This window comes from Balearica regulorum, chromosome 5, assembly GCF_011004875.1.
Source record: "Balearica regulorum gibbericeps isolate bBalReg1 chromosome 5, bBalReg1.pri, whole genome shotgun sequence".
In the NCBI taxonomy this organism is placed as follows: domain Eukaryota; kingdom Metazoa; phylum Chordata; class Aves; order Gruiformes; family Gruidae; genus Balearica; species Balearica regulorum.
Window position 1 is genome coordinate 39879250 of NC_046188.1, and position 16625 is coordinate 39895874.

At 46.5% G+C, this 16625-nt stretch overlaps 1 protein-coding gene across 3 annotated transcripts in view; it reads left to right on the forward strand.

Moving 5' to 3' along the window:
* RGS6 (regulator of G protein signaling 6) overlaps positions 1–16235 on the forward strand; it is a 293290-nt gene extending 277055 nt beyond the window's left edge. For 2 of the 3 annotated variants that reach the window (XM_075754298.1, XM_075754296.1), the window contains one exon: positions 476–664. In XM_075754298.1, coding sequence (XP_075610413.1) covers positions 476–628 — 153 coding nt within the window. In that variant the 3' untranslated portion in view covers positions 629–664. Of the gene's footprint in view, positions 1–475; positions 665–15698 lie in introns of those variants that run through there. The other variant, XM_075754297.1, reaches the window with a different exon arrangement.
* The last annotated feature ends 390 nt before the right edge of the window (positions 16236–16625 follow it).

The window sequence follows — 16625 nt, forward strand, 5'->3', positions numbered from 1 at the left end:
TCTTCCAGCACTGTAGTCACTCACACATTGCTTTTTAATATTGTAAAAGTTACTGTGGTTTTTTTTCATCTCTCTAAGCAAGTAGATGGGAGCCTCCAATCAGCTGTTTGGCAGATGTTAACCAGAATCAGAGGTCCCAGCTCAAACAGCTGCAGAAGGAAAATTCAATGAACAAGAAATCAATACCAATAGCTGTGAGACACAGCAATGCACAGACGCTGTTTGAACCGCTCAAAAAAACTCACAGGAGAAAAGGTGACATTCTCCAAGAGTAAAAGCAGTGATGTCTCTCATTCTTTAAGGGGTTTTGGTTTCTTATGTTTGCTACTGCAAACATTGATTTCTGCTTTTTACATTTTTTTACAACTTTTTCCCCTTGCTGCTTCCTTATATTTTGCTGCTGTTTTGAAAAACTGCATTTAAGCTGAAGGGTTTTTTTCTGTATTTTTTTCTCCCCACTTTTTTCCCTGTTAAGCCAGAGAATGAGCAAGGTCGTAGAACTTCTCTAGAAAAGTTCACTCGCAGCGTGGTAAGTTCCTTTTCTTTTCCCTCCTCCCTTTCCTTCATTTTTAGTTGGGGGGAATGTGGATGCTTGACTTTTTGTTTCATCCTTTATTTTTGCAGCTAGCATCTTTGCAGCTTCTCTTTTAATACTGTAGCTCATCTAAATAGTAGCTCTAAAGAGGGGCGGGGGGGTGAGGGGAAGCAGAATTCCATAGTGCTCATTCTAGCTTATCATCACTGCAAAAGCAAATTGATTTTTGTCTAGAATTAAATGCAAGGTTGTCTTTTTGCTGTGTTCCCACTACAGTATTTGTTGTGGCTTTTCCTCGCGCAATGAAGTAGAAGAGCATGGTTCTCATAGTGCCATTGCAACAGTATCCGTATTGACCTCCGTGCATGGTTAATGATACCGTATGTATATACACATACATATCCACCCACAGCACTGCAGCCGCTGTGCGTTGCCCCCGTCTGTCAGTGCTCATGTAAATAGCGATGGGCGATACCCTTTGACTCGTTCATGATATCGATACCAGAAAAGGAGTGCAGTAACAGCTAAAAACACGACACTGTTAAACCTTTTATATAAGGGGATGGTGGGATCTCAAGGGCAGCGGACAGATGTCCTCTGCTATCTTGTCCTTCGCCAGTCTTCAACCTCCAGCCAGTCCGACGGTGGGGGCAGCTGGTCTGGCTGCGGAGGGATGCTGCAGCACGGGGCGGCGCTGGGCACTGGCTGGGGCTGCTTCTCTGCAGGCCCCAGGGCAGGACCCCAGAGCCTGGACAAGACCCACTTGTCCCGCTTCCTTTCAGGGCTCTGTGTGTGCAGCAGATTTTCTAGAGGAAGGGAAGCGCAGGGAGAGGGAGCAGGACCAGAGGCAGATGCTGCAAGCGGGGTGGGACCGGCTGTGTGCGTGGGGTGGCACAGAACAAGCGCAGGGCTAGAGCTGAAGGTGCAGCAGCTGGGTCAGTGGGGAATTACTCGTGCATCACTCAGTATCAAGTGCACTTTGACTTGATATGTCATAGGGTTTTGGGCATACTGCTATGGTCTTTGTGTATCGCCCATCATTAGCTGTAAGGTGATACCGGGACAGCAGAGTTATCAGGCAGTTGATTCCCAGTAGAAGCTACTGCACAGAACAATATTTCATAGCAAGTTCATAGATGTGGTTATGGCTTTATAACAGCTTTATAATGGAGGCATTGGACTATGTGTATATACAGTACATATGCTTGCATTTGTGTGTGTATGTATATTTATATACGCACTATATACGTACACATGGCATATGAATATAAGACATTTGTACATATAGAAAAGGGGAAACTGCACAGGTAAGTGTGAGCTGTCGTGGAGCAAATAAGCCTAGAGGGATTCTTTCTGACGTTGCCATGCTGCTGCACAAGCAAACCCAAATGTAGTACGCGGAGCTTAGTAGTATATCCACTGGCAGACTTCCTGGGGAATGTATTTATATAGCTAATGCATATGCACACATTTAAAATATGTTGATACAAAATATATCACTATGCCCATCTGCATATTTACTACTTTCTAAGAGTCTGCCAGAAAGAGGAATAGGCAAGATTTTTTTTTTTTAAACAAACTATACAGAAATATTTACACCAAGTGGTAAATTCTGCTCCCAGATTTGCCAAATACATAGAAGAGAAACTCTCACTTTACTAGACTGGCTGGGTTTATAGTAACAAAGCCAAGGACGGATTTTTCTCTCGCATTACATTTGAAGGCTAACTTGACAAGCTCAGTTTGGGATGGGAGAATTATAGTGTAAGTACCTGTAAAGAAAATCGTTGTAGATTGGTTGGCACTTTAGTTCATTTTTGTCTTACTGGCTAGCATACTGTAAACATTTTCTTTCAATTTTTTTAGTGCAGATATAAAATGTCATCTTCTGATGGCATGGTGGCTACAAGAACTAGGAAGGGTCTGAATTTTTTATACTTTGCATTATGGCAGTTTGTCACTACCATGAGAAAATACTCACTATGTTGGCATGTCATAATGTCCTCGAAGGACACCATTACCAAAGTGGTAACTTTATGGTGTACTCAGGGGACTAAATTAAGACGAAGTTAATTCTGCATGCTCTAGTTCTCCGAAAGGCACTGCAGTTCCCTGACTGTGTAGGAGTGGAGCAGTTCAGCAGCCCTCTTTCCCAGAGCTCCACTATACTTTAGTGATTGCTCATTACAGGATCACATATTCAATCTGACCCTGCACAGGCACGCTGAAGTTAAGCGTATGCTTAAGGTTTGGCTGGAACAGAGCCCCAGTGCTCAGCTCTCCTCAAGAGGTGGCCCTAAGCCTGTTTTGCAAACAGAAAAATACCAGGTCAGATTTCCAGTGATGGCTGTAAGAGGAACATCCAAAACAACCAGGGCTAGAAGTTTATTTGCCTTAAGGAGTCATCACTGAGATGCAGCTGTGGCTCCCAGACTGGCCGTGCTACACGCTGCCTGTGGACCTGGGCCACCTCCAGACCATGCTGCTCTGTTTGGCTCTGGGAGGGTGCAGTAGAACTTTGGATAAAAACCGTGAATTTTAAGGTAAATTGCATTTGAATTTCAAGACTTAAATATGGTTTTCGAGAACACAGTTTGACTGAAGACATGTCATTTAGCAAAAACATCAGGAAAATTATGAGCCGAGGAACAGCTCGAAGTCAGCTACAGTGGGGAATAAAGTAGACTGGTTGTGTTTGTTCTTTCTGCACCACCATGATTATTAGTAAAATCATAAGAATATCTAAAATGTGTTTTAAAATACAGAGCAAATTCTCTTCCAGCATCAATCAGTTATTGTTTCCTATAGTACTGTGGCACTTCAGGCCTATTGAGAACCTCCCTCAAATAATTTTTAGCTCATTGTTTCTTCATGTAAAGCAGTTACTGTTTTAAATCTGCTATAACTTTTCATCTGATATAAGCAACACAGGGAAAGCATGTATCTAATGATGTTATGGTTTTCTTTTGCATCACTGTACTCAAATTTGTGGAACTTGGTTCCACTAGTGGTGTAGGTGGCATAGAGCAGGAGCATGGAGGTGGAGGTTCATGACCCCTTCCTTGCTCATGGTGCTCCACTTACAGGGGTGCTTTCCATACAGAAGAAGGCTTGTTTGTAGCCAGAATGCCAGACATGCCCGACTTAGAGAGTCTTCCTTCACTTGAGTGAAAAAAATCAGACTCTCTAGGTTTGCTTGTTCTAGGTGCTTGGATCTCACCACCTCTTGTTTGAGAAAGACAGGAAAAATAACCAACACTTTGGAAAAAGAAACAGTAAAGCTTTGTCAACAAACTGCAAACAATATTGCAGGCTTTTTGTCTCTTACTTGGGTCAAACCCCTCCCCAGAAAAATCTTTCAGCGCTTCCGAATAGCTCTCCTGCACTGGGTAGAAAGCTGTACAGCTTGGCTTTAGGAACGCAGACTTGGAGCAAGTGGAAGTCATCTCACCCACAGGGCTCCTGCTCATCTCAGAGTTACAACCCAGGAGACAGAGATTAACCTCAAACCATTTGACATCCTTTAGAAAGACACTGTGGAGCCCTGCTAGTCAGCCAGAGGCTTGACACCTCTTCGAGGGTATCAATGGGGAATAAGAAAGAACAGGGGTTTACAGATTTTTATTTTTTTTTTCATACCACTCTTCAATTCCTGCAAGACCCACTGTCTCGTCTTCCCTGGCTTGGTATTTTTGATGAGGACAAAGCAGCTCATGCTTAATGAGTGCACCAAGTTTTTGCACCAAACCTTTCTGGAAGCCAGGTGCTATCTGGTCTGCATTATGCAGGACACTGACAGCAAGATTTTGCCGGGAGAATTTTTAGTGTGGTGATGGTTCACCTTTTACTTCTAGGTCCTCACAAAATATCAATTGATACCTTTGTGCAATGGCCAAGAAGTGGGATTGTGCCCACCACTGGTCAGGTCCTCCTGTAAGAAGGGCATAGTTTTCAGTGCCTCCCTGTCTGGGTTCCCCTTGGAGCAAGGGGACATCTGTCTGAGCCAGTGCCCAACGTGCCAGACAATCCTCCACTTCCTCGGCTTACCTGCCTGAAGTCTGCAGCTGCGGCGTCAGAGTGTGTTTTGTGGCAGCCCCCCACCACAGCCTGGGCGGCAGCTGTGTGGTCCCAGGACCAAACGTCACGGTCATCAGTCGTCTGGTGAGCACCAAAGGGCCACGTCCGCATGATGGAGCAGGTCACTACAGGGCACGCGTCCCCCGGCACTGCTGCAGCAGAAGGGTGGCAGATTTCTTTTCTCCCTTGTTCCTGTTTTGAAGAGTTCTCAAAAACACGTGGGCAGCACAGTGGTAGGATAGACATCACGGTCTCTGACCCCATCGGCCCTGTGCCAGGCTCCCGTGGCGCAAAATCCCAGCTGTAAAGCTAGACTGGCTCTTCCATGCTCTCCACGAGGGCCCTGGGGAAGGGTCGATCTCAGGGAGTTGGAGATCTGACAGTCTATTGCATCGGAGCACTTACTAATCCACCTCATTTAAAAAATGATGGCACTGTGCATGGTGGCAGGTTTATCTTATTACAATTTTCCTTTTGAATACAGCAAGGATTGACATTATGAAAGCAGAGTTAGCCTGTCTTCTCTCCCAAGTGAAGATAAATGGCATCATAAAAATCAGACATCATGTATCATATATGTTATAAATAATACCTGATATTGAGGTAATAACTTAATTTTAAAGACACACATACACACAAATCCATATATCTACATCTCTCTCTTCTGTCATATTTGATCATCTTACTAATTAAAAGGAGCCTGCTGTACTATTTTTAGCCATGCAGTCTCAGCCTAGCTGTTTAAACCACTGTAGTTTCCCATCTGCTTTAGAAATGATTTAATAATCAGATAGACAGAAGCTTAGTTCTTATAAGCTGAGATGATCCTTCAGGGCCAAGAGTAGAAGGAAAATATATTTTAATGAGTACATTTAGGGAAACCACTGTTGCTTTTGTCGTGCAGAGGAAGCCACCAAGTCTCTGCCTAACTTGTGCTGGTGGCCATTTACATTTAATAAAGGGGGAAACAGGAGGGGGTTCCTTTGTGGCATCTTGCAGCATCTTGACTATTATCTCTAAAAGCAGCAATGGTTACTCCAGCAATAACAGGGATTAAACCTACGGATACCAGCCACGGCAGGTAACTTAGATAAGCCTGGGCCATGACACTCAGACTTGAATTCAAACTTTCCTAAAATCGCTGTATTTCAAGGAAGGAATTTCCCCTGTAAAAAACCTGGTGTTAAAGTTTCTGGCTCAATATCAAGGTGGTGACCCTATGCTGAGAAGATCTCTGCATTTTATTCCCAGCTGACATTTCTTTAAGAACGGAAGGCAGGCACACACACATACAGCTTTTGAGAGGATCGGAGTTCTCAGCCTTTGTGCTTTAAAGGGCAAGAGAGTGGCCAGACCAGTGATATATTGTTTATTCAGAATTTTTACAACTTCTGTCTGAACCGACTGATGTCGCACACCGTTAGTCGTTACGTTCCGGGACTGAAAAAAGCACTTTACCTGAAGAAGGTAAAGAAGCTCTTGTGTGTCTTCTGCTGCCTGAGCACGGAGAAAAGAGTTGCACAACCTGGGAGAAGCGAGAGGCGTTTGCTGGCCAGAGCCCCTTGTGAAACTCGTCCCCAGCAGTGGCAGGACCTGGCAGCTCCAGGCAAAACCCAACAGCCTCAGCCAGAGAGTGCCGCACAGGGCTGGGGGGGTGAAGATGCAAACGTCGGACTTTCGGCTGGATATTGGGATATAAATCCCTCTCCCTGTCTTTTCTTTTCCCTGTTTCCTTCCTCAAGCAATAGTGGCCCAGCGCAGCGTACGCGGATGTGTGATGTGCGCAGGCCTGCCGTAGCTGCTTATGTGCATGCTTGCACGTGGTAAGCTACAGGCTGTATTTTACCCATCGTCCTTACAGTCTGTAAAGAGTGTAACACTTAACGGGAAATGGAGTCCTCCTGCTAAATCCTGGAGGAAATATACGTAGTGAGACTTTAAAGACTCAGGAGATTTATTTTAATGTCAGCATAGTAGAAGGCACCAGATATCGAGAAGAGATGTGGTGTGAAATGTATCAAGGAGTCAGGTGTGAAGAAGCAGAGAGCTTTTCCAGGTGGTAAATTCAGCTCAGTGCAGAGGGAGAATAAGGTGAAGGACAAAGTGGTCTGTGTTCAAGCTGCACGGGAAGTAGACTGTAGGTTAAGAATAAAAGAATAAAAGTTTTCTAATGAGCTTTCTTTAAAGAATCCTGGACATTATGGATGGAGCATTTTGTACGGGACAGCAAGTCAATGAAGACCGTGGATTGTCTCAGTTCCCAGGCATAGGTGAATAACTGAATCGACAGACTGGCCCGGCTTCATTAACCATATGAGACAGAGCTGCGGTAGGTAGAAGGCAGAGGCTGGTACGCAGGAGCTGCTGTAGTCCTTGTGTTAGCAGCAGGGTTATTCTCATCCAGAAGCACTGGGGACAAAGTCACACATCACCTACTTTACAAGTGTGGAGCCAGTGTCCCACCTTGGTTTCTCATGCCGGGATGACTTTTCCAGGAACAAGAATATGACTGGAGATCTTGTGTTTGATACAGTTGTCAAGCTCAGTGGCCAGGATGCTTTCTGTCTGGAGCCTAAAACGCCTTCCTCCTCCTTCCAGTGGTGCAAACTGGCACTCTCATGGTAGCTTTTCTTCTGCTTTAGGTTTCTGGTATCTTTTGGCTATTTTGTATTGAACTAACCTTGGCTCAGGACTGTAAGTGCATCCCAATTCAGTACCCGGTGAAACCCAAAGCCCCACATTCAGTTTCAGTTTCATGTGTATCTGTTCATTTTCATTATACAGCTATGAAAGCCTTAGTGTCTACCCTGCCTGACTGGCTGTCCCTTCCCAGATGCTGTCGGCAGTCCTCTCTTCCAGGCTCTGTGTTTTTACCCTTGTTCTTCCCTGCTGCCGTTTTCCCATCTTCCTGATCCTCAGCTGCGTCCCTTGGCCGCTGCTACAGCTTCGTGCTGGTTTTTATGTCCTCTCGGTTTGTCTGCTGTTGGATCAGAGTCCAAGTCACATTCTGACTGTCCCGGTCCTATTCTTAATTCATGAGTATGGTGTCACACACATGAAATGTGTTGATGGGATCTTATCTTTCTCGGGTGAACTGGGTGATATTTTGCACAGCTGTGCATGACTGTGATGCATTACAAATACTAACCATCAGCACAGTGAAGAAGGCATAAGGCTGGAGAAAGAATTGCTGCCTGATATCATCAGGGCTCTCTTTTTAACTGGTTCCTTGATAATCTCATAGAACTGTCATATACTTACCAGCTTTGTCACTTTTTCACTTTCCCAGCTCTACCAGCGTGTATAAATAGATATAGCATTTGAGGGCATGGAAAGTATTCATGACCTGCAATATAATAAAGACAAAGGTTTAAGCCATTATGGGTAGAGAACAGTGGTAGAAAAACTGGAAAGTATAAAAAGGTGATATGCTGAAATGTTGGTGAAGTGGGTATCAGAACAGACAGCTAGAAGAGAAGGATGTGGGAATGGATGCCAAAGTTTCTTAGATTTGGCACCAAGACAAGACATCTGGGAAAAGGGTTATTTTTATCTTTGGAAGATATTTTACTTTAAAAAAAAAGTGCTTGCTCCAGTAGTATAGTGATTACTGAATACTGGCTTTTACTGGGGAAAAGTACTTGCATTATGTAGGTGATGGGAAGCATCAGAATGTACCCGAAGTGTGAGGGGATCCAGTCAACATTTGCAACCTGTTGTCTGTTTGTTCTCTTATGTGCACTAACTAGTGAGTGTCAGTACCTAATGCTGTGGAGGAGCGGGTGCATGGCCTGCACAGTGCATGTGTTGACTGGTTGCTGCATGCTCGAATATGTCGCATCTGTTCCTGGTATCGGCATAGTACTTTAGCTGGAAAAATGTCTGCGCTGTGTAGGCTTACGCTGCATGCTCGTCAGTTTGGTAAGCGGTGGGTTGCGTGTGCTGCGTGGTCTGTTCTGTATACAGGGACTCCTTTAAAGGATAAGTATTCATTGTTTCTAGTGGATAAGTTATTCTTCACTTCCCTTCCTAAAAACACTGCTGTGTAGTGCTGCTGGCGCAGAATGGCAGCTGCCTTTCGCCCCCGAGGTTGCTACCTTCCAGCGGTGGGTGAGTGATCCCTGTGTGTACGGTTTGGGAAATGCTTTGGGATCCTTCTGGATGAAAGGCACTCTAGGGAGCTCAGGATTTACTTAATATTCACTTACTCTCTTTTATTCCAGCCACATACAAACTCTGGATGATAAAAGTTGATACCTTCCACCTACAGACAGGTCTAGCTGCTAGCTGCAGATACCGAACCGGGACCTTGGCAAGATGTGTTTTTGGGGGGAGGACAGGCTTAAACCCTGCTGTGATTTCAGCAAAGCTTATTCTGATACTCCAGAGGGGTTTGATAGTTCGGTGGTGTTTCTGTTTTCCTCTGACTGTGCAAGGTATTTACATTTCTGGTTCCCAGTTCCATTGAAGGGAGTTAAACAGAGTCCATTGCACACAAAGGGAAGAACAGAATTGCACCCTGCCCGAGAGCTAGACCAGCATCATGCAGGACATTTTCTGAGGCAGCTTGAAAAAACACTTTACTACACCATTGTATACTGGCTGCAGTGACCCATCTGTGCCTCCATCTTCCTGGGTTTTGTTAGAGGGAGGGATGGACCCCGGATATGTAGCCCGAGGCTTTCCACCTGGCAGGACTGTGCTCCTTCAGTGTGGTACATTTAAGCCGTCCATATTCTGCTTCAACTAATGCCAAAATTGGCTCAAACACATTCTCAGATACAAGGAGCCCAGACTGCTCCACAGCAGAAGAGGATCTTCCTCACGGTGCTGGTGGGATGGTAGAGGAGAACTCCAACTGTTCTGAAGATGTTCTAGGAGTGGGTGAGTACAGGGCTTGTGTCAGCTCCTGCTCTGTGCCGTACACAGTGGTGTGCTGGTATTTCTCAAAGCAAAGTGCTTCCTCACTTAGGAAGTGTAGAAAATCCTCACAAAATAAAATGGGTCCAGATGATACCAATTTTAATTGGACTGCAGCTCTGAACTGTTTCCATAGTAATATAAGCTGGAAGAGAAAAAAAACAATATCGAATGTAGGAACCTAACCCATGGTTGCTCACCTTCACTGTGATCGGCAGTAAGTGGCGAGAAGCTCGAGTAACTTGTCAGTCAAGCCTTACACGAGGAGTGGGGCCCACTCTGCAGGAGTTTGGGGGGAACTCGTGAGACCGTGCTGGTGAGAATGGGTGAGCATCCTGTGCACAGGGAGCAGCTGCTCCCCTCCTTATCCTCTACAGCCACTTTGCAGCTCCCATTTTCAGTCTGTGTCAGCATGTAATCAGTGGCATTGTCCACCACGTTTTGTGTGCTAATTTACATGCTATTTGTTCATAGTTTACGTGTCTGTGTTTATTTTGTGTTGCACTAAGTTATTTTCCTTTATTGTTCATGTTTTTAACTCTGTTTCATATTTAACTTCGTTAATTTATGTTACTTTATCTTATGTTTGCGATGTATCTTTTCGTGAAAAAAAAATCTAATAAAAAGGATATTTTTAAAATGACACAAAAATAAAATTTCCCCACGATCTGCAGTGTAATATACATTGAAAATCAAACAGTGCTGGCAGGGCTAGGGCCCTGGCAATCTCTTTCTTCAGGAGTCAAGTTTGGTGGAAGGATGTTGTTTGCCCACTGCCAAAGCTCTTGTAGTGTGTTAGCTAAAGGGTAGGAAATCAGAGCAATGCCTGTCACCATGTGAAAAACCTCAGATTCAAGCTGATGGAAGCAGGCTTTGCTCATCGCCAGTGGAGACTCAGACCAGCCCCGGTCCCCTACTGGGGGTCTTACAGAGGCGCTGGGCAACTCCGCTCCCCAGGAGATGGCTTCTCCTCCAGGAAGGTGATGCTTCTGGCCGGAACAGATTGGGCAACAGGCTGGGAAAAAGAGAGTAGAAAGCAAGAAGTGGAGTCAGCCATAGCAGACAAAGTCCTAAGCTGGTGGGTGGAGAGCGTGGACAGGAACAGTCAGCACAAAAGCGCTTTGGTCTGTGTTGACATGGCGAACTGGAGCCCGTGCTGCCATACCAGAAGCTTCCCACATGCTCCCCCCATTGCTGCAGCCACAGAGCTCCCTACGGGATAAATCCTGCCTGGGCGTCCAGGTAAGTTGTTGAGGGCATGCAGGGGAGTGCTGGCTCGTGCATGCTGGTGGTGGTGAATGTCTGCATGTTAGATACACAAACTGTACTCTGTCCTGGGCAGAGCACGTTAACATTGTGTGGAACCACAGATACTGGACAAAAGTAAACTTTCTATTTAAAATTATCAAAAAATTCTCTCCAAACTGAACAAAGTGCTGGCTTTGGTAGATAAAAGCAAAGAGCAAGATGGAAACTCCGGTGGCTCGTGCAGGAGGTTTGTAAGGAGTGCTGTCTCCTTTTTGTGTCAAATCCCAGACTTTTTTTTTCCCCACCACTTATTTGGCTTCTTGCCTATGTTAAATTGCTGAATTCTGCTTCATTAAAGTAATTGCTAATTGCATTTTACATTTTAGTTTTGTAGCTGCTCAGCAAAGGCTCAGCCATCAAAGATGCTAAACATCTCCTGTGACCTACAGGTTAATCTTCACTTCACCGGGCCTTAGTGAGAGCCCTGATTGTCCGCAAATGCCGAGGTCTGGTCCCCTGCCCGACACGTAGCCAAGCAGTAGGGTGGGCCACATACATGGAAGACAAATTCTAGGGCGCAGTTTCAGGAGGTTTATTAAGAACTCCCTGACGTTTTCCTTCGGTTACTCCAAATTCAGATTTTACATTTCCTCTAGAGGCTCCTGTCATGCCAGTGTTCAGGGGTTAAAAAACCCCATTCATTCAGCTGCATAGAGAGAACTGGACGTTACCTTTACGGAGACATGGTGAAGCTGCACGTGATCCTTGCCTGAAAGCTGTGTTACGGCTCAGCTGCTTGCAGGGAACAAAAGAAAGAGTTCCTGAATCCAACAAGACACACAACATATGCCCTACAACATATGCCCTACTGCTTGTGCTACGCTGTTTGAGTGGCAACAGTCTGGATTTTTAATTGTCGTTACCCTTAATTAGTAGTGACAAATATTTTGCAACTGGAGGACTGAGGATTTCTTTATAAGATTTAGACCCCATGTAAAAAGTTTACTCCTTACATCCACTCTGATCTTGCCTTGAGTTATTCAGCTTATGTGTACAACAGAGTAAAAGAAGTACTGTAGTGTGCTTGAAATCATATGGTTTCCGAATCCCCTGCCAGCACAGCTTAGATGAAATTTCTCCTGGAAATATGGCAGGACTTGTTGACATTTTCTTTCAGTGGGGAAAGGAGAAGTAGAAATGTGGGGGCAGCCGCTGGTTTCATGCTAAACAAAGACATGCTGAAGGAAAAAATAATTTATTTTGGTTGAACTTTTGTAAAAAAATCTATGAGGTTTTTTGTGCCAAACTTTCGTTATCAGAATAATCTGAAACTTCCTCACTCTGTCAGAGATCTCCCCGAGGGAATCCTGGCCGACTGTTGGATCAGACCCAACATGACCTCTTGGGCCTCAACTTTTTTTGGCATCTATTGCACCCAACTACGAACCAATTTAGCTGCCTCCAGTTTCCCAGAGCAGCCTTTCACCTGACTGACTCGGGCACCCATGCCACACAAGCCTCAGGGAAGGGTCACAGGATCCCAAAAACTGCAGGGGTGCATCTCACCTCTGCTGTCCAGAGGCAGACACAGGTCGCCTCTTTTCCGGACACAGGAAAGCGATGACGCTAAGGCGCGCTGATGCCATCCCGGACCGTTTGGCCATCATGGCGAGCGGCGGTGGGTCGGTTTGGGATGGACAGGCTGGGGGTCCTGGGGAGAGCGCTGGCCAGCTGGGGAGTGAGGTGCTGTGCCGCCCCGAAGGAGCTGGCATGCCAGCTACGCTTTGGCCTGTGCTTGTCAGCTAGCACAAACATGTCGTGTCTCCTGCTGGACTTTGTGCCTAAGAAGCCCTGGAAGGCTAAACCAGAGACTGAGATGCCGTGGGCCAGCCCCTCAACTGGTGTAAATCAGCAACAGTTCCCTGAAACTGAGTCATGTTGATTTACCTCAGCAAGTGGATCCCATCCAGCATTTCCACCTGTGACACAACATTTTGCTCCCTTGTTGTTTGCTTTAGTAACAGGAAACAGACACTAGTTTTCCTAACGAAATGCAGATTTTTCCTGATCCTCTTTATTTTAACGAAGATGTCTAAGATGAGAGAATCCCAAACCGAATGCCTGCATCCCAACCACCTCCAGCCCACAGATGTTCATATCGCTCAGACCCACACTGTGAGGCTGATGCTCCTCTCTGTGTTGTGCTGAAACAAAATCCCCTACATCAGTATGCTGTAGTTGGGGGCCACTTTGGTACGAAAGCCGAATGTTACACTTACTTACACCCCAGCACTCCTGCTCGTAGCCAAATTTTCGCAGCATTAATTCCTGTATGTGATTCCAGGGATCCTTTTGCCATCTCTTTTACCACAGAGGTGGATATGACAGTTGAGCAGACAACATCGCTGCCTGCTTCTCGCTGTCTTAAAACAGAGCTTCTCATACCCATCTGTGCGCGTGTCCCCACGCACGAGGCTGTTCGGCACCTAGTTATCCTCCAGGAATTTTGCTGTGGAGCCAGCAAGTGGATCTGGGTTCCTGGGCTAACACCTTTCCTGCGAGATGGGGGAGCTGCATTTGGAGCCCACTGCCTTTGCCCGTGATGGGAAGCAGTTGCCACTGGAAAACCTGTCAGCGAGTTTTTGCTCTGCGCAAACCACGGCCATCAGCCACCTTCTGATCCTCCACCTTTTCCTGGGCAGCCTTTCTGTCAGCTGCCCCCTCCCTTTGGCCCAGCCCGGCACCGGCATTTCCCCCTTCCTGCTTTGAACACGTGCATGTTGAAATCAGGGCAGGCTGTGGAAGAGCATTTTCTCCTCACCCCCTCTGGACCCTGATGCGGGGAGCTGGCGTTCCCCCAAGCCGCCTGCCTGTGAGGAGATAACAAGAGGAACTGCCTGTCACAGATTAGTTAGAGTCTGACTGAATAGTCATTATACAGACCCAAGGCTTACTTGGTTTTTTTCCTAAGGAAGTATCCAAATATAGGTGGAAACTAACATTCTTTTTCTAAAACCAACCATGCTATTCTTCCAGAAATTAACATCTACATCTCTACCTTCTTCTTCCTATAAATGGCATTCGGGAACTGATAATTTCTTAGCGCTCTTCCTCTGGTATTCCTTATTGGCAGCAAAATGACAGCTGTGGTTGCAGCCCCCCCACGCACTTCCACGTTGCTCTGCAGAAGACTTGGCCGCCTCCTGGGGTGGCACAAGGCTGAGCTTCCCAGAAGTGCACTTAAAAAAAAAAAAAAAAAAAAATCAAGGATTTGATTTATAGTGAAAGAAAGCACCATTTCCTTAAACAGCAGCGGTGCTGGCGTGTCTGCTGAGCTCCTGGCGGGAACTGGTCCTTCGCAAGGTGCAAGCTCCATTGTAGAGATGGAGGAGCCACAGAACCGTGGTGATGGCATTGCTCTTCCCGGGCAGGACAGTCCAAATGGCGACAGTGTTTCCAGCAGCTGACTGCAGATGTACAGAAATGGTCAGATTAGGCCGGGTGTGTGCAGCCAAGCAAATTATTTGGTAAAAGGCACACATCTGAGTAACGAAATTAGGCTTCTGTAGAGAACTGTTGCATCCTCCCGCAACAGCCCTAAATGGGAAGAATTTAGAAATCAAAGGTGGGGGTGTTTCTTTTTTCTTGGAGTGTTAAGTTGTTAAACAAGGCTTATTTCAGATGACCTGCTAAATTTTGCTTTTCAAATTTTCCTACATTTTGCACATACTCTTTTTCACTGTATAATCTGTTTCTCTTGCTCTTTGTGTGGGTCTTCCTTTCAAACAGCGATTAGTAAGACTTTCTATTGCAAAGGAAATCTTGGCTAAATATAGTAGTGCAGAGGAGGTTGTTGAAGAGCTGCTAGGTATTCCACAGCTCTCTGGTATTCCCTGCATGTTTATTTCAACCAAGACTTTTTTTTTTCTTTTAAGGAAAACATCATTTTTCAAGAGAAAAGCTAACCAAAGAAACACAGCAACCAGTGCAATACCTGAAACAATTTTTTTGCTGTTGGATCAGTAATTGCAAAGCCATCAGTATCCCCTGTTGGGATATACCCTTCCTGCTGTCTGTGAACAGAGAAGATCAGCTGTAGGTCCTCCCTTGCTCTGGATGAAAGCAGGGGCTGCATAGCCTAAGCCAGTGAAGGGATGCAGACGTGCAGGTGACCTTCTCCCTGGTCCTTGGTCCTACCAGTCAGTGGGAAAGCTCACGTGGATGCCAGCAGCTTGCAAGGCTGCCACAGCCATGCACCTGCGTGGTGGCTTGGAGGAGAGGGCAGGGGAAGGCAGGGAGGCTGGGCAGCAGTGGACAAGCCGCATCTGAGGAGACAAGAGACTAAGGAGTCGGCAAAGTGGGGTGGCAGCAGGGCAGAGATGGGCGAAGCTATTTCTAAAATCACTTTTTTCCTACATCTGTTTCCAGTGGATGACGTGCAGGTGATGCTGATTCACAGGCTGTGGGAAGGGCACTCCAGCTTCCACTGCAGCCTGGGTTTTGCAGCCCTTCCCGACCGGGGCAGTGCTGTGCATGGGAGCTGCGGTCTGGCACCGCAGGATGGCACCGGCCAGGACGCATGGCGGCGAGTGTAGGACAGGGCTTTGCTTTGACCAGTTCCTATGTAACAGCAGAATGAAACATCTTCATGAGAGAATGTTCCAGGGCACAGCCAACCGCCTTGAGTGGTAGCCACTAGCCACCACCCCTCCTTGCCAAACCACTTGCCTGGGGCAAAAACACAGGCACCTGCAATGCTGGGGGCATGCTTACCCCCCATCACCCACCTCCATGGGGCAGGCAGTCGCACACCCCACTTTGGGGGAAGGCACCCGCCCCTCACTCATAGCCAAACCGTCCCACAGCATCACTCACACCTATGGGTCTCTTCTGTCTGTCTGTCTGTCCCTCCCTCCAGGGAAAGTCTCTGGCGAGCAAGCGCCTCACGGGCCTGATGCAATCCTCCTGACGGCTTCAGCCGACCGCCCCACAGGAGAGACACCCGGGACCGCCGCCGGGGACGGGGCATTTCAGGGAGAGTGGGTCCCCGCAGGCGAGAGAGCCTGAGCCAGCGCAAGCGGAGAGCCATGCGCCCGGGGAGCGCCTCTCTTCCCAGTTTACATCGACACTTTCCTACCTGCACAGCTTTGTAAGGACGCCGAGCTCTGTGCAGGTACTTTGTTTCCCACCAGGGTTTGGAGGAGCACACGCCACCACACACAGAAGGTCGACAAGGCAAGGGCTTGGTGTCTTGTTATTGAAGGAAACAGACCCAACTGCAACTTGGAGAAAGAAGAGCTGAGAGAGATTGGTATTTTTTCTTCATCTCTTCTCTCCCTGGCACAAACATGGCTGTAATAGATGCCACTGCAATCCCACTTGCTCCCTTTCTTGTGGCCGTCTGGATCCAATAAAATATCTGCTGGAAGCTGCTTCTCCTCACAAAAATCTCAAATGCATTTCTCCCGCAGATTCATTGACTTTAGCTTTGTTTTTCTTTCCTATGTCTCTCCTCCTTTAAAGCAATGAAAAAAAAAAAAAAGGCACTATTTAAGTTCATCACTTGCTGTCCTTCCAATAGCATGTAGCATGTCCAGAGATGATGGTCAGATCCTCAGCTGAAGTCAGGAGAGCATGAGTGGTTTTCATCACCTGAGGATCTGCCCCATTGAGTCAGACTCTGATCCTGGTGCAAATCCTCTGACGTTGGCGGAATCGCTCTGCATGTGCGTGTAGTGCAAATGTGATCAGACTCTGCCTGATGCTCAAAAAGTCATGTTTTAGATGTGTAATGCACACACACACACACACATGCGGTATTTAAAAGTGAGTTGGTTTATATTGT